The 23,436-nt window shown below is 36.0% G+C and overlaps 1 protein-coding gene across 1 annotated transcript; it reads right to left on the reverse strand.

Annotated features, from left to right (window-relative positions):
• Positions 1-1,464: 1,464 nt before the first annotated feature.
• On the reverse strand, positions 1,465-23,092 carry LOC143245340 (homeobox protein extradenticle-like). The gene is made up of 3 exons (XM_076491580.1): positions 23,032-23,092; positions 21,944-22,194; positions 1,465-1,695 (listed from the first exon to the last, which is right to left on the reverse strand). Exons 1-3 carry the CDS (start codon positions 23,075-23,077, stop codon positions 1,480-1,482), a joined length of 513 nt encoding a protein of 170 aa, XP_076347695.1. The 5' UTR covers positions 23,078-23,092; the 3' UTR covers positions 1,465-1,479.
• Between the last annotated feature and the right edge of the window lie 344 nt (positions 23,093-23,436).

The following is a 23,436-nucleotide window of genomic DNA, read 5'->3' on the forward strand; positions in this document are numbered from 1 at the left end:
ATGTACGAAATTCAAAACCACTAAACAACCTTTACAGAGGTACATCTCGCTGCGCCCTCTCCCTCCACACACAACAAATCTATTTTGTTTTTTGGTTTCTGTTTTCTTGGCCACAAATTAATCTGAGATGTTTATTCTTGGGTCACCAAATTAACCACGCAACCAGTGGCTTGTTGTGAAACATAGATAACTTTAACAAAATCTAACTTGTTCAAGTCACCGCTTTGTTGTAAATAATTGAGGGTAATCATTAAGATTTATATGGGTTTCGACCTCTACATGGAAATCTACCTTATCTACAGTTAAAGTAAGTAATAGTCTATAGAGCTTGAAGTGCGCCAAGAAATAAGGTAGCACTTGGTCTATAGCACTATGTAGAATGAGATAAGGCCTAGTGTTACACGGTTGTGACAAATCTAACTACATAGTACAAAGAGTGTTGTTTGTCATTTGTAATTAACCACAAAGCTAAACAAAGGGCTATCTGTGCTCTGCCCACCACGGGTATCGAAGCCTGATTTCTACCAGTATAAACCCGTATGTATAAAAGCTGATGTTGTGAAGATTTAGATGTTTCATCCTTCCTTCATCCCGTCGCTAGGCTGTAGTGTTAAGTGGTGCCTAACTGCTACAGTGATGGCATTATCTTGTTTTACAATATAAAACATGTTTACGTCATTTGCATCAGTTAACACACGTGCATACTTATCTATACATGTGTATACTAGCACTAACTGTTTCGGTTATTATTTACAGCCAAAACTATTTGTAGTAGCTGCATCTGAAATAGGGGAAACCTGAACATGAACTAAGAGCAATCGCAGACTATAAACAGAAAACACAAAATATGTACGCCTACTTACAAGGTCAGCACCATTTGTAATTAAACAGAGAATTCCAAAACAAATAAACTCTTTCTAAGACACATCTTACATTTATTTTACATAATGTAAATATTATGCAGTACATCTAGATTTATTTTATATGGTGTGTGTGTGTGTACGAGGCCTAACTTCTATTCGAGAACTTTCGTGGTCATGTTCTGGTATTGATACCAACAGCCCTGCCCAAACAGATTATTCATTTTTTCAGCCGGGGCAAAACGGCTCATGGAATGGTTTGTTTGGTTGTTTACATATTTCAAGAACAAACTTTAAGTTCGTAGCTCCGTCATCTCTTGACCGAGTTGAGAACCAATTAAAATTTTGGACTCAGGAAGTCAAACACTTTAGATTGATGTATTTGACCACGCCCAACGAGTCATAGATTAATTTATTCTAATTCTACCTAACAAAATTTTAAGTGTCGCGGTTACTGAGAATTCCTCTTGTATTGTTTGTCGTTGTTTTTTAAGTGAAATGCTAATTGATGTCATTGGTAAAATATTACATTCAATTTTAACACCTGTGAAAAACTAAGCACTTTCACATCCAATAACACCCCCTAATCGTTTTTGGCTAAAGAATGGAACATTTTGTATCATATATGCACGGTGAACACAAACCTAGCGTCCAGAAACCTCGACCTGAGAATCATGACGGCTTCGCACGTGCTTTGCTTCAGTTGCACCTGGATGGAGTTGAACTTTTTGTGGATGATCTGAACCATCCGTTCTATCTCCTTCGGAGTGATGGGTCGAGTCCGGCTTTGTTCTCGGAGTAGGTTCATCACATGAGTCGTAAACTCGTTGCAAGCCTAAAGGTATAAATAAAAAAAAAAGAATGTGCCATTAAAACATGATCAATAATGACAAGAACAACATATAAATACGACCCCTTTTAAACCCCTCAGTTACAATTCCACTGTGAAAAAACTACAGATATCTATACATCTAAATTTTAATCGTGCAATCAAGCCCAAGGACGTACAGATAAAAAAACGAGTTCAACCACAGACAAAGTACAGAACCTGAGACGACGAGTAATATTGGTGAGCATACACTATCTATGACGTTAAACCTCTAATCGCGAGCCTCAAACGTGGAAAGTAATTCAAATTTCCATTAAAAGACCAGTTCTAAGGCCTAGACCCTAGAGCGTCACGCATTTAAACTATCACTTGCGTTACACATTTAAACTAATACTAGTTTTCTGCGATCTACATGAAAACATTCGGGGAACACTTCATGTAAAGAATAGTCGTGATAGGAGAGGAACACACATTATTATGTTGACAATAGTGGTAACAGGGGAGGAACACATTGTTATGTTGACAATAGTTGAAGTACGGGGGAATACATATTATTATGCTGATAATATAGTTATTGTTAACGTCTCTTAAAGCAGTTTCTATTTTGCATATAATTTTGTTTGTTTGTTTGGTATTAAATACAAAGCTACATAGTAGCCTATCTGTGCTCTGTCCACTGCGGATATATAAACCAGAATTTTAGCGTGATAAGCTGTGAGGCTTACAGGTCTGAGCCACCGGGCTTGTAGTTTAACCAAGTTAGGCATACAACACACACAAATATCTTAAGCCATGTGTTGTGATACTAGTCTACAATTACGGACCAGCTTTTAAATACGAAGGATTTTACGGCCACGTGACGCGAACGACGAACCCTGAGATTCACAATCCAACAATTTAAACGATTCAGTCACGCCTGAACCAGGTATTGTCGAATTTAAATTTATACAGTTCGCTAGTATTTCGCGTGCACGTTTCTAAAATATGTGTGCGAAGATGGACCAAGTTATTTGGAAAATTCTATACGAATATCCGCACATTAAGAGAACAGTAACACTTAAACAGCAGTATCTTCTACACTCCGATAGCTTAAGCCGTACTTTAGCAAAATACTTGTCTCTCTTCAAACGTAACGAACAATCTAATTGCGTTATTTTTGAGTTATTGTAAAGGAAAGCTTACATGGTCAGTTCCACTAGAATGAAACAGATAACAAATTAGACATCTCAAGGTATTGCCACTCAGTTAATGTGATAATAATAACACAGAAGTGACATACAATATCATAATAATAATTAGCTTTAGAACAACATGTTTACGGAGAGACTAACCCACTTTTCAATGTAAGTTCTCCCAAATTTAATCAGTGAGTGTGATATGGTGTCTGAAGCCCGGGTTGGCTCTAGGTATATTTAACACGCACCAGCTAAATCCAATTACCCATTCATTTTATCGGGTTTTCATTGTTCGGACTCACAGTGTTACAACCTGCTGGAAGAACACGTATTATACCTCTGTATTATAAACATATTACACTCCATTTTACTTTCAAAGCTCCCGAGATTTTTAGTGACATTCTCTGACTACTTCTTCCACAACATATTACTGTCTTTACTTTCAAAGCTCCCGAGATTTTTAGTGACATTCTCTGACTACTTCTTCCACAACGTATTACTGTCTTTACTTTCAGAGCTCTCGAGATTTTTAGTGACATTCTCTGACTACTTCTTCCACAACATATTACTGTCTTTACTTTCAGAGCTCCCGAGATTTTCAGTGACATTCTCTGACTACTTCTTCCACAACGTATTACTGTCTTTACTTTCAGAGCTCCCGAGATTTTCAGTGACATTCTCTGACTACTTCTTCCACAACGTATTACTGTCTTTACTTTCAGAGCTCCCGAGATTTTTAGTGACATTCTCTGACTACTTCTTCCACAACGTATTACTGTCTTTACTTTCAAAGCTCCCGAGATTTTTAGTGACATTCTCTGACTACTTCTTCCACAACGTATTATCGTCTTTATCTTCTCGAATGCCTAATTTCCTGAGCGGGTGTTAATCTACGTCACTGTTAAACAATAACAAACTTACGCGAAGTTGTGTCATTTCGAGTGATGTATATTTATTGGACATTTCAAATAAAAAATACGTTGATTTTTAAAATGTGTCAAGATAATGTTTTTTTATACATCCGTTGGGTGCATTCTAAAATCAAATGCGTTTTTACAAATACTATGAAAGTGGACACAACGTGGAAAAGGAAAATATTTGGAATATTCGATGAGGGTTTCAGCGATAAAGTGTTTTGGTTTCAAGAGGGTTCTTGAAATAGAAACCGCGAAATAAGCTACTCGTATAAATGTATTGATAAGACTTACTACAGAACTGGTCACTGCTGGCGTTTAATATACACACACAGTTTATCGAGTATCCGTACTAAAAGCATTAGCAACAGTTCCCCCTGATGAAGTAGGATCTTCTGGCCAACCAGAACAACTACGTCACATCACCGGCTGAGGACCCAAAGTGCTAGGAAACGTACGGGTCAACCATAGATAGCCTAGGTGGGCATAAAACACTATTAAACTAGGCTTCATATTCATTTTTACGATTTTCCTGGCAGGAACTGAAGCACCGATTGATGTGAAGAGGACGGCTGTTTGTTTGCTCTCTAACTTTGGCAGTAAAACAGGATGACGACAAGGGGTCCAGAACTTACGAACAATAATCACAATTCTTCCTTAATTATGGCAGGTAAGTGAGCACTCCGAGCTGCTAGGTAGAGACCTCGTTTGAACCACTTCCGGTGATATTGGACTCGCAGTTTCCGCTGGTTTTAACGATAAACGCCGTACATTAACTTGAATCTATTTACAAGTAGTTCGATAGATGTTTTTGGGAGGAAGTGTTTTATAAATTATTAGCTCCGTCAGTATCGTTTTCAGATAAAGTTTGCTGCTGTTTGCTTTACCGTCCAACTTTTTATCGCTTATAATAAGTCTCAGCAGTTAGCCTGAGGGAATATAACGCTAATTATTGGAGTACGATCCCTGCAGTGGACACAGCACGAGTAATCCTTTGCGTAGGTTAAAGGTTAATAATAAAATAGACAAATATTAAGAAACACAAAGAGCGTAAAAATTGAAAATGTTTAGCGAAACGGAAACAACTGTCTGGGTATTACAAATACGATCATACGGTGAAGATATTTTCCATTAAAGACAAAAACCCCAAGTAATCCTACTGTTATTACACGGACGAAGTTAACCAAATATTTCTTTTGAAACTAATATACAGCCCACAACAAAACATGTCACTTATAATCATCTACAATATGTAATTAGACATTTTAAGAGTCATGCCTCTCTTGCGAGTTGACGGAAGTGGATTGAAAGAGAAAGACTCATGCACGTGCGTGGAGTAAATGAAGTGAACAAAAATATGAAGTGATGACCATATTAAGGCAGTTGCGGAAGGGCGAAAGTCGGCACCCACCAGCCACGGGTCAGGATGTCGTCTGGATTAATACACCTCTTAGACAAGAAATACCACGTGGTGTTGGGCCATCACTCCTCTGTTGTAGATTTATTTGTAGGCTTAAACCTAACGATAAGTCCTTCCACTGGTGTCGAAAGAGGAGAATGCATGATTGTAAATTATGATCTGTCTGACTGCAATGGCACTTGGTCGATGGGTCTTTGGAAGTGGTAATTAATGGTCTCGGCAGGGGGCGGTTGGTCCCACCTCTTGAAAGTGCTCGTCTCGAGCTGTCTCCCATGTCACGAGAGCACAAAGGCTCGCTAACAGAGGGTGCTAATTACACCCTCGAACACGAGCCTTCCAGATCATCAATCATAGCGGAGAAAATGACAATGATTTTCGCCTGCATAAGTCCTCATGGCACTCAGGATGGACTCTTACATATATCACACAGACCGGCCACTAGAACTCACACAAGTCTGTGATTAATACACAGTATGTCGTAGCTAAGTGTTTCACCAGTGTAACCGTGGGTCTATTTTTACGTCTCTTGCATGAGGTCTCTGTTATTACACGTTCTTAGATTTCACCATATACGTTCTTGTAGATAGCAGAAACAAATACTTTTTTTTTTTTTTTTTAAAGAAGTGCACAAGCTTACTGGGTGTTTAAAAAATGGCGTCTTTCATTACATTTGGGTTTTCTGGAAGATAAACGAGAAAACAAATTTAATTGTCTATTGTACGCGTTATGAAAATACGTCGAGGAAAACACGTTTTCTTTTAAATTGTTACTTAGATATGTCTACGTTGCACACATTAAATGTTTTGGTGGAATATATTTTGGTAGGTCGTAAGTGTGAGTTACTTTGGAATATCATTGTTCAAACGAGGAATATATTAGAACAATGCTATGATTTATTTAGACTGTGTCCTAGAAATATGGACATTCAAGCATAGAACTGTACCGTTTGTATGAGTATTAAACAATAATAATAAATTTGATACCAGTGTGTTACAAAGTGCAATAAAGGCTTAAGTACTCTAGTTCCTGTAACACTCACTAGAGTGCAAAAAATATTAACTCAGAAATAATCAACCTTATTTTTTATTTAACTGGATATTGAACGTTTTGCTCAAGAGTTTCTTAAGGAGTGTTCTAATAAAGGACAAGCTGTAACTGACAGCAAAAAGTTTCAATTAGTTTAAAACGTTTCGCTTCACGGTTTTTCAGGAGTATTACAGTAAAACATATCGTAACTGACAGCACAAAGCTTCAATTGATTTAAAACGTTTCGCTTCACAATTTTTCAGGAGTATTACAGTAAAACATATCGTAACTGACAGCACAAAGCTTCAATTGATTTAAAACGTTTCGCTTCACAGTTTTTTAGGAGTATTACAGTAAAACATATCGTAACTGACAGCACAAAGCTTCAATTGATTTAAAACGTTTCGCTTCACAATTTTTCAGGAGTATTACAGTAAAACATATCGTAACTGACAGCACAAAGCTTCAATTGATTTAAAACGTTTCGCTTCACAATTTTTCAGGAGTATTACAGTAAAACATATCGTAACTGACAGCACAAAGCTTCAATTGATTTAAAACGTTTCGCTTCACAATTTTTCAGGAGTGTTACAGTAAAACATATCGTAATTGACAGCACAAAGCTTCAATTGATTTAAAACGTTTCGCTTCACAATTTTTCAGGAGTATTACAGTAAAACATATCGTAACTGACAGCACAAAGCTTCAATTGATTTAAAACGTTTCGCTTCACAATTTTTCAGGAGTATTACAGTAAAACATATCGTAACTGACAGCACAAAGCTTCAATTGATTTAAAACGTCAATTGACGTTCACAGTTTTTCAGAAGTATTACAGTAAAGCATATCGTAACTGACAGCACAAAGCTTCAATTGATTTAAAACGTTTCGCTTCACAATTTTTCAGGAGTATTACAGTAAAACATATCGTAACTGACAGCACAAAGCTTCAATTGATTTAAAACGTCAATTGACGTTCACAGTTTTTCAGAAGTATAACAGTAAAGCATATCGTAACTGACAGCACAAAGCTTCAATTGATTTAAAACGTTTCGCTTTACAGTTTTTTTCAGGAGTGTTACAGTAAAAGTAATACATAGTCTGTAACCATCATAACCATTATTTTCTGAATTCAATCAGTACAGAGGCTACAAGACCTCTTCGATTAGAAAAACTTGTAGTTCGATACACTGGAACAAGATATAGCGTCGAAAACAGAGTGACCGGTTCGACATATGTTTGAAAAGGAGATAAAATACAAGGGTTCGACGAGAAAGCCCGGATGTACGAGAAGAGGTTTTTATTATAAGAAAGACACACCGGGCTATCTGCCGTGTCCAACGACTGGAATCGAATCCCTAATTTTAGCATTGTAAATCCGTAGGACTCACCACTGTCCCACCGGTGAGCCAGATGGACGAGAAAAACGGACGAAGAAGGTAATATGTTGATATTACGAAACTGAAAACCTATTTCTTAATCTGTGTTACTGAGTTGTAGTAATACACATGAATTTATTAGGTTTACAGTGGTATGAGACAATTCCTTATTGGTATATGTACAACCAAAATAAAGTTGATGGTCACAAGAAGGGTTTGTTTGCTTTTTTGAATTTCCGCAAACCTACACGAGGGATATCTGCACTAGCCGTCCTAAATTTAGAAGTGTAAGACTAGAGGGAAGGAAGCTAGTTATCAACACGTACCGTCAACTGTTGGGCTACTCTTTTATCAACGAATAATGGGATTGATAATGTATCTCAGAACGGCTAGTATTAACACTTTTACTAATAAAACAGAAAACAACGTTTCGACCTTCCTAGGTCATCTTCAGGTTAACAAAAAGCGAGATTGATTGTCATATTATAACGCTCTCACATTAACGGGGATTCAAGCCGTGACCTTCAGATTGGGAGTCGACCACCCTAACCACATGACCATACTGGGCTCTACAAGAAAGGAAAGCAAAGCGTTACTATAGTAACCCAACTGAAGCTTTGTGCTGTCAGTTAGGGTTGATAGTTTAGCGGAACACTCCCAAAGAAGTTGCAAAGCGAAACGTTGAATGTTAAGTAAAAACCGCACATTTGGTGTTATAAGGTAGTTTATTTCTACTTCCTCAAAAGGAAAGCGACCTTTACGTCACAATTCCAGGATAAAGCCAATAAAATCAAATTGAAGCTTATAATTTTGTTGAATATACAAAAATTCCGAGATGTGTACTTTATACACAATCAGTATTAATACAAACGGAGAATGAAACTACCCTGATAATATGTTTATAACTGACGGTTTATTAACTCGTATCGTAATGTATTAAAATACTAATAAAGTTGTCTGTTGAAACTTACAACAAGCGAAAAAAACAGAATTAGTTTGTTGAATTTCAGTACTCGAGAACAGCCCTAATTTTCAAATGATAGACTACATTTAAGGCACCCATCAACACCATTTCCTACCAACTATTGCACCACTCTAAACAATGGGCAGTGAGACTGACGGATGAAAATACTAGCATATTCGAAGATAGCTTGATTTCGGGACTGCACTCTGCGAGTCGAGTCCCTCAATTGTCAGGTAGTTCGAAGCATATAGAAATAAAATGAAACTATGAAAAGAAAATATGAACAAAATCCAGTTTATTTGAGTTCAAGATTTTTGTGATTTGAAGTCAAGCACGAAAGATACACAAATGGGCTATCTGTGTTCTGCCCACCACAGGTATGGTATCGAAACCCGGTTTCAATCGTTGCAAGGCCACAGACATACCGAAATCTCAAAATTCGCTAGGGGAACAGAAAGAATTGATACGTTTTTCTCCACGTTTAAGATAAGTATAAATTATTTTCTATTAAAATTTAAATAAACCTCGTCACTAACCGTCTGTTTCTTCCTCTATCCGCAATCCATGTAAAATAGTCTGTTTACACTTCTGTAATACTAACTTCAAACACGTGGCTTCCTCATTCATGAAGAAACACACACAAGAGACCACGTGTGTTTTTTTGTTTACTTAAAGCAGCATTTAGCAGCGATACTAATTTTTAGTGGGTGCTTAAGTTGCACTTGTCTCTAATTCTTCTGTCACGTGCTGTGATTAATAACAATACGTTTCAACAAGATACGTATTATCACGTATTAATCAAGGCTCTTGATTTATGGTTCTACATTTTTTTTCCATTCTCACAGGGCAGAGCCATAATCCCCTATCATTTAGCCAGCAGCCCAACATGTTTTAGACACTAGTTGAAGGAGGTATGGGTACAGTAAAAATAAGATAGGGTAACCTGCACGTACGGGAGAAAATGAGTAAAAAGGACCGATGTTAATCCATGTGTTGATCTTCCTGTTTCGGACATGATTCCCATGTTATTACATGTGTTGATCTTCTGTTTCGGACATGATTCCTATGTGATTACATGTGTTGATCTTCCTGTTTCGGACATGATTCCCATGTTTATTACATGTGTTGATCTTCCTGTTTCGGACATGATTCCCATGTTTATTACATGTGTTGATCTTCCTGTTTCGGACATGATTCCCATGTTTATTACATGTGTTGATCTTCCTGTTTCGGACATGATTCCCATGTTTATTACATGTGTTGATCTTCCTGTTTCGGACATGATTCCCATGTTATTACATGTGTTGATCTTCTGTTTCGGACATGATTCCCATGTTATTACATGTGTTGATCTTCCTGTTTCGGACATGATTCCCATGTTTATTACATGTGTTGATCTTCTGTTTCGGACATGATTCCCATGTTTATTACATGTGTTGATCTTCTGTTTCGGACATGATTCCCATGTTATTACATGTGTTGATCTTCTGTTTCGGACATGATTCCCATGTTTATTACATGTGTTGATCTTTCTGTTTCGGACATGATTCCCATGTTATTACATGTGTTGATCTTCTGTTTCGGACATGATTCCCATGTTTATTACATGTGTTGATCTTCCTGTTTCGGACATGATTCCCATGTTTATTACATGTGTTGATCTTCCTGTTTCGGACATGATTCCCATGTAAACACGGTAGTGTTATTTACGAACAACTTAGGTGTCATTGTTAGTTGTTTAAAATAATATTGTCATTCTTTTGTACGATTTTAGAATACAGTAAAACATGTTTTAACACACTTTTCATGTAGGAATATCCACAAAGAACTATATTATGTCCACCACGTTTTCTCTTGAACGAACTAGGCCTTTGGGGAACTGACCATATTGATTTCAGACCCTCAGCCTGTGAAGCAAATGATTATTTTATCCGGAGGCTAGGTTAATCATTGGTCCTTCCAAGAATCTTAAACAAACTATAATAAACGATGACGTCACATCCTCTTAAGGTATATTGTGTATCACGTTACCCACAACACACCGTATTCCAGCATCGGTTGACTTTCACTGTAATAGAGATATAACTATTTCAAAACAACTGTTTCTAGGGGTCGAACCTTAAAATTTCCTCATCAGTACAATGTCCAAATAAACGATCACCTCATGGCTCAAACTGGACCTAACAGTGATCTTTGCATGTAAAATAGTTTATATGCAACACTGAGCCCTAAGGACATTTACATGTCCAAACCTTTCAAAATATATAAAACTTAAAAATTGAACTCCGTATTATATACATCTTAGGATCAGAGACCAAAGTAAACCAGTGGCGAAAGTGTTTGATGAAAGCGTGACCTACACAAGAACAGTGTTTAATAAAAAAAAATTTGACCACTGACTCTGATTCGGGGTTTGATGATCACGTGTTTGCTAAAGGTTTGTTAGAATTAAAACACAGTATTTCATACAGTACATAAAATTATACCACTTTCATTCTTTACTTTTTAATATGGATTTGGAGATAACAAAATTTCGGAGTCAGAACATTTTTTGAAGGTAGCATTTCTCTGCACACGAGTTATTAAAAACTAAAATAAAACACAAAGTGTTTAAAGTTGGAAGATTATTTTAAATACCATTAATGATTTAGAATTTTAAAAACTTATTATTTCAGCTCCTTTTGAACGAAAATAGACATGTTTTTATTTCACGAGAGTTTGAGGCCATGTTTTGGTTTAGAAACTATTGTACAACTTTTAAAGTTTCATAACGTTGTACAAACACCCTTTTTATATGAATGTAAATATTGCTATGAAACAAAGTAAATTTTAAAAACAAAGAAACTAAACTTCTCGAAATAACTTCTCCCATTAAATGATAGCAAAACATTTAAATCAAAACCCAGCTCGACTGACTGAAAGTCCATAGTATCAAATCTGAAGTGCTTAGCCCTGATATTATTTAAATATGTTCAGAAGAACCAGCTAAACCAATAGGATAACCACTACTATTTGAATATGCACTCTTCAGACCAATAGCAGCACAAATACTTGCAAACTGACAGTTCTAAACAGTTTTATAAAGACTGTTTAATAGAACACGTGATTCTTGGTCGACGTTTAAAAAAAATATTATACTCGATCGAAATAACTTAAGGTAAATATAAAACAACCTAGAACCTGAAGGATGAGGCAGTTTTCTGACGAATTAATCCTTAAATTTTAAAAGACAGATATTAAGAGAAGAACTTAATGTACGTGTGGGAATTAAAACCCTTTCCGCAACAATGGAAAGAACTGTAAAAAGTTATTTTCAGATGCTATCTGAGGGATTCATTTTTTGCCTAAATAACGTACTGTAATATAAACAGAATTGCCGAGGAATAAACATGCAACAGTACCGTATTTGTTGATGAAACAGCATGTTGCACTTAACTTTACACGGTATGTTTATAAATTCGATTATTTATTCATGTCGCTGCACGTGCATCCCTCTACAGCTCACGAGTAAAATCTCAGTTCTAATCTGAAAAATCTAAAACGCACAGAGCTTCAGGTGTCATATTTTAGGTGGTTTGGTTCTCACCCATTTGAAATTTGGGAAGGAAGGACTCAGTTTGTTTTTTTTCGTCCAATGACATTTTACGTGTCTAGATGTAAAGTCATCCTCACACTGTCACGTTAAGTGAATAGGTTTTAGGCTTTTACATATGCATAGATAATAACCTCTGAGAAAGTGTATGTTTATATGCATATATTACACACCTCGTACACACTGTTGTTTTAAAAGATTTAAATAATAAAAAAAAGCCAACACTTCCATCCACTTCTTCACTTTGTAATCACATTTGTAGAGACAGTGGCTTGGCTACAACCCTGGTATAATAACCTTTCCATTTTCTGCTTTAAAATCTCTTATGAAATATTCACATTTGCCGTCTACCGGCCCGCAACTAATGACATTAAGTTAGCTTGAAGATTGATGACACTGAAGAGACCGTGCCGGGCTGGCAGCCGTATTATTATGTTGGTAACTCCGCTGAGAGATCGGTTTTAATGAATTAGCTGGAGCTGCAAGAAGGGGGGGGGTCTTGATGATGTTATGAAGACGTGAAACACGAATACGATTAGGGCTTACGTCACGGGTAATTTGAAAAAAGGAAGCTAGTTACCAAAAATTGCCTGCCCGTTAATATAAGGCGGGAAAGGGTGTACTTTACCTTCGCTGAAAAGTACTGCACACACACACTGAACGTACAGACCGACAGAGACAAGAAACCAACGACACATTCCATTCTACCAAAGGTTGCCGGCCGTATGTCACTGCAAACTGACACCGGCCTGTCTCGGACTGGGACCTAATGTACTACTGCCGCCTGACTTAATTGGACATCAATCCGAGGTCGGTTCAGGAAGTCCAGAGACTAACGGCTATTATTACTAGCAAGTGGACAGTGCCATCCTACCTCTAATAACATGTTTCCTTGTTGCAAGCCTTTGTTAGTGAGATATGTGTCTCATTCCCAACGGAGAGCTCAGTTATTCGGACATGAGTTACAACGGATGTTCCACTGACTGTAGCCGTCCATCACAGTGTAGCTGCTCCTGGTGGTAAACATCTCCTTCTAACTTCACTGTCAGACAGGAAACCGAACCTCTTCCAGTGTTTTGTTCAGCAATAAATAAAACTTTTCTAAGCCAAACTTTCATTTTCATATTCGAATTATTGATACAACAAAGGCGCTGATTAGCAATTGTTTCTATAATTAAGTATATACCAACAGCTTCAACAAAGTGTTTCACAAGAGGTAGAAAAACGTACGATACATTTTACGATTTCTTATATGCATATATATTTAAAAAATTATTTTTTGCAGTATGACAGTACTTAGACGTGTGTGGCTATAAATAGTGGTATATGTTGAGAAAATGAGTATGTATTACCATAGTGTAAAAGGTTTTAGTAATTTTACCGTACTGATGTAGGTTACGTATCTTTTTTCTCTAGACTATTACACAATAACAGCCACAAATGAATTATACGCAATGCAAAACGTGTGTTACACGTATTTCCGGTACAAAAGTTTTCGAAAGCTTATTACGTGTACCGAAAATTTACCGGTATTCACACCTTACGACTGGTTCACTTGGTGGTCAACAATATTAAGACATCTACGCGTGTACAGCTTCCATCTGTCAGTTTATGTGTTTCACGCACGTGATAGATATATACGAGAGAGAAAGCAACATAAGCTCAGGTCCTATCACGTGACCAGCTCCTGTATTGGCAGACCGATCCATCTTGATCCTAATGAAGGAGCTGAAAAATTCCTCCAGTCGAAAGATTTCATTTTTGACAGCGCCTCTATTGTTCCAAACCGCAAGGAGGTTGAACTGGATAGGAAGTTTTACGATCCAATAGATCCGAGATGCAAACCCACTTGGTCGCAGGTGACTCTTCCCACGAGCACCTAAGCCAGGGTAGAACTCGAAAGGTCCACAGCTGGGGATCCCAATGAAAAATTTAAACAGATCAATTGTGTTTCTCCCCAGGCTCTGCCGACACATGTGGTCCAACAAGCAGGCTGTCAAGTTTCTCGGCTGTACAGCCAAGGCCTAAGGCTGGACCCTCCTGAGGTAGATATTGCCACACGTCGCTATGACAGTTCTGACACATCGGCCAGCTAAATAAGATTTGTATTTTTTTTTGTATTTGTTTTTTTAATTTCGCGCCGAGCTACAAGAGGGCTACTTGCGCTAGCCGTCTCTAAGTTAGCGATGTAAGACTAGATGGAAAGCAGCTAGTGATCACCACTCACCGACAACTCTTAGGCAACTCTTTTACCAACGAATAGTGGGACATATCATCACATTATAACCTCCCCACAATTGAAAGAACGAAAATATATTTGGTGTGACGGGGATTTGAACCCATGACCTTCAGATTACGAGCCAAACGCTCTTACCACATGGCTAAGTCGAGCCACTAAATAAGATATGGCACTTTTTTAAGTCTCGACAAAGTTGGTGTTACTTCCAAAAAGGTCGTCAGTAAAGCTTGTCACACTTTTACCTTATTTAAAACAGCAGAGGTGAGTAAACTGAAATATAGGAAATCAACATAAAAACAGCAGAGGTGAGTAAACTGAAATATAGGATATCAACATAAAAACAGCGGAGGTGAGTAAACTGAAATATAGGATATCAACATAAAAACAGCGAAGGTGAGTAAACTGAAATATAGGAAATCAACATATAAACAGCGGAGGTGAGTAAACTGAAATATAGGATATCAACATAAAAACAGCGGAGGTGAGTAAACTGAAATATAGGAAATCAACATAAAAACGGCAGAGGTGAGAAAACTGAAATATAGGATATTAACATAAAAACAGCGGAGGTGAGTAAACTGAAATATAGGAAATCAACATAAAAACAGCGGAGGTGAGTAAACTGAAATATCGGAAATCAACATAAAAACAGCGGAGGTGAGTAAACTGAAATATAGGAAATCAACATAAAAACAGCGGAGGTGAGTAAACTGAAATATAGGATATCAACATAAAAACAGCGGAGGTGAGTAAACTGAAATATAGGAAATCAACATAAAAACAGCGGAGGTGAGTAAACTGAAATATAGAATATCAACATAAAAACAGCGGAGGTGAGTAAACTGAAATATAGGAAATCAACATAAAAACAGCGGTGGTGAATAAACTGAAATATAGGAAATCAACATAAAAACAGCGGAGGTGAGTAAACTGAAATATAGGAAATCAACATAAAAACAGCGGAGGTGAGTAAACTGAAATATAGGAAATCAACATAAAAACAGCGGAGGTGAGTAAACTGAAATATAGGAAATCAACATAAAAAAACAGCGGAGGTGAGTAAACTGAAATATAGGATATCAACATAAAAACAGCGGAGGTGAGTAAACTGAAATATAGGATATCAACGTAAAAACAGCGGAGGTGAGTAAACTGAAATATAGGAAATCAACATAAAAACAGCGGAGGTTAGTAAACTGAAATATAGGAAATCAACATAAAAACAGCGGAGGTGAGTAAACTGAAATATAGGATATCAACATAAAAACAGCGGAGGTGAGTAAATTGAAATATAGGATATCAACATAAAAACAGCAGAGGTGAGTAAACTGAAATATAGGAAATCAACATAAAAACAGCGGAGGTGAGTAAACTGAAATATAGGATATCAACATAAAAACAGCGGAGGTGAGTAAACTGAAATATAGGAAATCAACATAAAAACAGCGGAGGTGAGTAAACTGAAATATAGGAAATCAACATAAAAACAGCGGAGGTGAGTAAACTGAAATATAGGATATCAACATAAAAACAGTGGAGGTGAGTAAACTGAAATATAGGAAATCAACATCAAAACGGCGGAGGTGAGTAAACTGAAATATAGGAAATCAACATAAAAACAGAACATGGCAACAACTGTAAATATCTTTAACGAACGTTTCGGAATTATATATATATTCCATCTTCAGCAAATCTATGGAAACAACAAACTGAACAATCTTTACATTGTAATTACTGATATAAAAATACAGTTAAATGTTGAATTAAAAATGAGAGAAAACTACCTGAATAGAACAAGCGAGAACGAACCTGAGTTTATAGTGACAGTAGAAAACTACCTGAATAGAACAAAAAAGTTTATAGTGACAGTAGAAAACTACCTGAATAGAACAAGAGAGAACGAACCTGAGTTTATACTGACAGTAGAAAACTACCTGAATAGAACAAAAAAGAACGAACCTGAGTTTATACTGACAGTAGAAAACTACATGAACAGAACAAGAAAGAACGAACCTGAGTTTATAGTGACAGTAGAAAACTACCTGAATAGAACAAGAGAGAACGAACCTGAGTTTATACTGACAGTAGAAAACTACCTGAATAGAACAAGAGAGAACGAACCTGAGTTTATACTGACAGTAGAAAACTACTTGAATAGAACAAGAGAGAAAGAACCTGAGTTTATACTGACAGTAGAAAACTACCTGAATAGAACAAGAGAGAACGAATCTGAATTTCACACATTAAATTATCAACACCCTCGTATAAAATTCACACATTAAATTATCAACACCCTCGTATAAAATTCACACATTAAATTATCAACACACTTGTATAAAATTCACACCTTAAATTATCAACACCCTTGTATAAAATTCATACATTAAATTATCAACACCCTTGTATAAAATTCATACATTAAATTATCAACACCATGGTACAAAATTCACACATTAAATTATCAACACCCTTGTATAAAATTCACACATTAAATTATCAACACCCTTGTATAAAATTCACACATTAAATTATCAACACCCTGGTATAAAATTCACACATTAAATTATCAACAACCTTGTATGAAATTCACACATAAAAGTGAAAATCAAAACAAACAATTTTCTTTGATGTTCAAGTTGAAAAACGAAACAACGAATTCAGCTCCGTTTAGGCAGAGAAAACTTTTACTGGTTTGTAGAAACGCTTTGAGTTTCCTATCCCAACCATTCACACTAACGTGGTCTTAATTCTTCTGGGCATCGATCTGCTCGGGTTATATCTCTAGTTACAACGAAAGCTTTCCTTCAGTACATCTTTCCTTTTACTAGAATATTTAACACATAACTTTGTTATTCGGAACAAAACTCCACAGCATAATATCCAATCGTGTTCCACATTCTCTCTAATAATTGTTTTATTTTACCCTGGAAAGCAGTCTCACTGTTAAAAATTGAAGTGTTGAAATGTCCTGCACATGGTGAACAGTACCACAACTATTCATCATATTATATTAATAAGACTTATAGTTTACAAATCCTCGTCTTGGTACACACGGGAGCTTCTAACATGACTGGACTTTAAATCTTCAAACTCCACCTAACTCTCATATATATTATCACAACGTTATCATATCCCATTTATTTAGAAGACTTTTCACTTCCAAGTTATGGATGTAATTATCACGAACTGTTGATAAAAGGAAGTCGCCATATTATGAACTAAAATCTACTGTCAGTATAGACTCATATTCGTTCTCTCTTGTTCTATTCAGGTAGTTTTCTACTGTCAGTATAAACACAGGTTCGTTCTCTCTTGTTCTATTCAGGTAGTTTTCTACTGTCAGTATTAACTCATGTTCGTTCTCTCTTGTTCTATTCAGGTAGTTTTCTACTGTCAGTATAAATTCAGATTCGTTCTCTCTTGTTCTATTCAGGTAATTTTCTACTGTCAGTATAAACTCAGGTCGTTCTCTCTTGTTCTATTCAGGTAGTTTTCCACTGTCAGTATAAACTCAGGTTCGTTCTCTCTTGTTCTATTCAGATAGTTTTCTACTGTCAGTATAAACTCAGGTTCGTTCTCTCTTGTTCTATTCAGATAGTTTTCTACTGTCAGTATAAACTCAGGTTCGTTCTCTCTTGTTCTATTCAGGTAGTTTTCCACTGTCAGTATCTACTCAGGTTTGTTCTCTCTTGTTCTATTCAGGTAGTTTTCTACTGTCAGTATAAACACAGGTTCGTTCTCTCTTGTTCTATTCAGGTAGTTTTCTACTGTCAGTATAAATTCAGATTCGTTCTCTCTTGTTCTATTCAGGTAGTTTTCTACTGTCAGTATAAACTCAGGTTTGTTCTCTCTTGTTCTATTCAGGTAGTTTTCTACTGTCAGTATAAATTCAGATTCGTTCTCTCTTGTTCTATTCAGGTAATTTTCTACTGTCAGTATAAACTCAGGTCGTTCTCTCTTGTTCTATTCAGGTAGTTTTCTACTGTCAGTATAAACTCAGGTTCGTTTTCTCTTGTTCTATTCAGGTAGTTTTCCACTGTTAGTATCTACTCAGGTTTGTTCTCTCTTGTTCTATTCAGGTAGTTTTCTACTGCCAGTATAAACTGAGGTTCGTTCTCTCTTGTTCTATTCAGGTAGTTTTCTCTCATTTTTAATTCAACATTTAACTGTATTTTTATATCAGTAATTACAATATAAAGATTTTTCAGTTTGTTGTTTCCATAGATTTGCTGAAGATGGAATATTTTCAATTCTTAAACGTTCGTTAAAGACGTTTACAATTGTTGCCATGACTCTACTGTTCATTATCAGACTTCACAATGCATTGTGACATGGACCTAGAATAATTCATAGTACGCGATAACGTGGACCTAGTATAATACAAAGGTTCCTGATTACATAGGCCTACAATAATTAATAATGCGTGACGACATTAATTTAGACTATTTCGTCACGCAGGTTGACATGATGTGTCAGCCAATGCTTTCATTTATTCGACTCAGAATCGAACCTGGAAATCTCGAACGACAAACGAATGCTCTAAAAATCGAGCGAAAAGTTTAACCTACCAGCAACTGTTAGTTTTGGGGTTTTTTTCTTATAGCAAAGCCACATTGATATATCTGCTGAGCTCACCGAGGGATATCAAACCCCTGATTTTAGCGTTGTAAATCTGTAGACTTACCGTTGTTTAATAAGGCACAGTACTAGACTACATCATAAAGAAAACAAGGTCTGGATGGAACTTCACTTCAAAAAAATAATTAGCCGATACTAATATTGAATAACACAAACCAGTGATGGTTTTATTCTCTTGAAATTTTTACATGTTATACAATAATTCATGTACAATGAATCCAAAAATAATATTCATTATTCTCCATCATGTACAGATTTTTCACAAAACGTCGTAGGTACTTTTACGTAAATAAATCCTTTTCATTGAAATTGGATCACACTTTGCTAACAATATCAACAAACCCTGGCTATAGATTTCTCTAGACCAATTGCGATGTGAGCACTTTATCGATCGTTCTAGAACCCACGAGATGCGCACCGCTAGTAAATAAACGGTTAAAAGATCACGTGACGTGATATTTCTGCACAATATTTGTTTATGCGATTTATCCGTTACTATTGGTTACGAGAGATCGTGTAAATGACCCAATCATATTTTGTTATATTTGTAGTAAATTTGATCTCAGTAAAAGCTTTTGTTTCTTCCCGATTTGTAAAAAAATCCTTAAGTGATAGAAAAAAAATGAATATATTATTTTCGAAATCTGCGAAGTTAAATATTTAAAATCCGTTATTAAAACCAAAAGAACTTTTATGTAGTTTAAATTCGCAGGTCTTTGTTACCAGAACTGTTGAATGAGGGATAACATTAGGAAGTAAATCCATACACAGAAATAACCTCGCTAACAGTTCTAAATTAATGTTTAATATACGCCAATCTATCTTTTCGTAGTTTGGTTACGGTTTATGCCCGTTCAAGGTCATCAACTCGTATGCGATTAGTTTCACAGTTGGTTAAAGTTTTACAGAATCTCGGAGTGATTGGGTTTGTATGTTTAAACGTCACAAGTGTAAAATACTGTCAGTTTTTTTTAGTACGAAGACAGTTATGAGGCCAAAAGTGATGGATCACATGACGCTGTAATTACCCAAACTGCCGCTAGATGTGAGCACCGTCAGTGATTGAAACTTTGGATTATCATACAAATTACTGATCCAAGTTTCCAAAAGGGTTATCAACCATTCCAGTACGGTATAAAAACCACTTAGAAGGAACAATGTCGTTCCCCCTCAATTATTTTAAACGGTAGAAGGTTAAATAGGTGGCGCCATAATCAATGTTAGGCCTAAGAAGACGCTACCATATCTACGACCGATAACTATCAGCATAGAACAAATACATATGGCGAAAACGTCATTCATCTCCGACTTTTTTCCTAAATTTTCAAACATTTCAAATTCCTTCTTTACACTAGCAAAATAATTATTTTGATCGTTTTATCATCTTTATTATTAATTTACCGTACAAAGCTGGCAGCCTTTGTTAACTTCCAAGACAAACAAATATTTGATTAAAAACGTTTGACCAGAGTTTTTGATCATCCAATAACGAAACTCGAGGCAGAAAAAGTATCGGAGGGACGCGCATGCGTGGTAAACCCATCGAAATAAGTCACATTTCGCGGTTAAAAGTTAAAACAAATTCCGTTGAATATATTCATTACTTTTCCGTTTATTCTTGCTGTATAATAAGGAATTACTACGAATGCCTTTTCAATTTTGTTTTGATCTACTTCTTTCTCAATGAAAAACAGGGGAAAAGAACAAAGTACACATTATCCTAAACCATACGTTAAAATGTAGATGTACCCTTGGGATTAATTTGGCCAGTTTTTAAATACATACATGTGTGTGTATATACATATACCCATCAGTATTTCGTTTCATTTCAAGTGGATGGAATTCAAAAAGTACTCCAAATTTTCTCAAAAAATATAAAGATATCCACAGATCTGTTTTTTTTTTCCAAGAGGTCAGAATACGTTTTAAAATACAAACAGTTTTATTTAGAAATACAATGTTCATTCTTCCGCCCCACCCGTTGACTCAGCTTAAAAAAACAAGTTTCAATACAAGTGTTGAACAGGTTATAGGTAGCTTTTCACTTAACAGCAAATAAAATACTCTATAGGTTCAGCTGACCTGTATATTTATATCCAAGAGTTTGGCTATTTTAAAAAGGATTGAACACGTTAAGGATTCGGGCTTTTCCCATGAGGATACAATAGCTGAAAAAACGGTTACTTTCAAAGTTAGTGTATCTCAGAGGGTTCAGTTAACATACAGGATTGTATTATATTCAATGGTTTGGCTATTTTAGAAATGATAGAACACATCAAAAAATTCGTGTTTTCCATGGGATAACATACCCTTAGAAAAGTGTTACTTTCGAGGTTAATGTATCCTAATGAATGTAACTATTTTATTAAAATATAGTCACATCTCAAAGTTTGGTATCACTTCAACATAATATCCTATCTTAAAGAATCGTTTCTTACCGATGAGGACCGCAGGTTTCAAGAAGGAAATTTTTAGCAAATAACTGATTGTTTTTAAAGGAATTGTCTAGAAAGTCACACAATACTTCTGTCATTTCATAATATAATTCAAAGTTATTGAATTTGCTTATTATTTAGACTGTACACAAATATGCGAAAAACAGTCTCCAATAACAAGTATCAGAACACATACTTCAGAATGTTTGGAAGTAATAAAAAAAAAATCAAATCATCCAAGAAGAACGTACAGAGTGGTTATAAGACATCATATTAGACATACCACCTAAAGCAAGAAACTGTATTAGGCTTATCTCTATAGGTAAGGAAGTCTAATACAGCAAACATTATTGTAAAATAATTAAAGTATTTCTAATACTAAGTCTATTGGGTTCATGCCCAATTCACTAACTACCTGTTCATATTTTTCTAATTCCTGATGATATGGGTTCATGCTTAATTCATTACCTACCTGTTCATATTTTTCTAATTCCTGATGATATATTTGTCTTATCTGAGCTAGTTTTGCTCGATAATCTGAATGTTCAATTGCATTTTCACTTTGTCCTGGTCCACCAGAGGTCGCAGCTGAGGCATTCGTAGCCGCACCAGCACCTCCACCTTTCTCTGGTCCCGCCACGCCCTCAGCTATTAACATATTGTCTAACCGCATCAACTGTGGGTCTGGAGGTTCCTCCTCTTGTGTGTTACGTAGACTCAGAACTGTTAAAATAACAAACAACTTTGACCTTCGTGGTTTGTAAACAATAAAGTTGAACAATAATTTTAAAGAAAGTTAAATTTTCCACTGCTACAAATGCAGATGGACACCCCTTCCCCCAGAGCAAGGTTCAATTTTAAACACAAAATAAGAGACACAAAACGACTCGTGTTTTAATGTTTAATTATCTATCTAAAACATAAACCCGGTAATTCATGGGAGGTTTTAATGGAAATAATCTTCCCTCAGAGAGGCATGAAAATTTAAATTCGCCTGGCAGTGCACAAGAAGGGGGCATATATGTCCCCGAGATAGTGAAAAAGTCATGTTGCCAACTGTTTTAAAAGCATTTAAATAAATAATAAACCACACATTTCACACTTCATTTATAAGGCCTAGTCTTTAACAACTAGAAATCGAGGAAGCCAGAGTAAGGGTTGTTCAAACGTCCAACAATAGCAACATTTATCAAAATAAACACGTAACAAAATGGTAATACAGAGAAAGAAGACTTCATGAACTTAACGGTTATTATACACGATTCAATCACGATCGAATCTGATGAAAACATCACTTCTCTAATCTATACCGTATACTTTAGTAGCTATCTTTATTCGGCTCTAAACATATTGAACTGTGTGCGAACTGTACATACTTGGCTCAGTAATACTGATAGGTCTTGAATACCAAGCGCTAATCCAATTATAAGGCCTGCTTCTGCACATTCATAACCTTGTAAAGCTCTACAGAGATAACAGAACTCTACTGAAACACAGAAGCTAAGTACTCGTGTTTGTTTAAATATATGTATACATATATCAGAGAAGTTTCAATCCTACCATTATCGTGCGCAGACCGTAACTCTGAGAAGTCCACTGGCTTCATAAACAGGAGATATTGTGATTTCCAGTTACTGTTCTCTAGAGCATACTAAATCATACCTTTTCGCCCCGTGTAACACTTGGTTATCTTTCAGCAGAGACACGATAGTTTCCAGTGTAGTAATCCCTTCTGTCATTCGTCACGGTCTTTATCTGAGGACTGTTACTACTCAGGAATTCCGTTAGTGGGAGCAAATTTCTGGTTCAACTTAGTGTTTTACAGTTTCACTATACTTAATATACCATGTATTGATTATAGGTGCAAGTTAATGCAGTAGCGTGGACTTGCTGAAAACGTGTACAAATAGAAATAAATAGGAATGTACAGTATATATTTCTGCTTAAAAGCATTAACGTACGTGC

The sequence above is a fragment of the Tachypleus tridentatus genome, chromosome 2, assembly GCF_004210375.1.
Source record: "Tachypleus tridentatus isolate NWPU-2018 chromosome 2, ASM421037v1, whole genome shotgun sequence".
Taxonomy (NCBI): Eukaryota; Metazoa; Arthropoda; class Merostomata; order Xiphosura; family Limulidae; genus Tachypleus; species Tachypleus tridentatus.

Excerpts from the sequence above, each read along its gene's own strand:
- LOC143245340 (XM_076491580.1), bottom strand. The coding sequence starts at position 23,077 with ATGAAGCCAGTGGACTTCTCAGAGTTACGGTCTGCGCACGATAATG. Across the intron at positions 22,195-23,031 it reads ACGGTCTGCGCACGATAATG|TTCTGAGTCTACGTAACACA; the intron begins GTAGGATTGAAA and ends TTATTTTAACAG. Across the intron at positions 1,696-21,943 it reads AATTAGAAAAATATGAACAG|GCTTGCAACGAGTTTACGAC; the intron begins GTAGGTAATGAA and ends TTATACCTTTAG.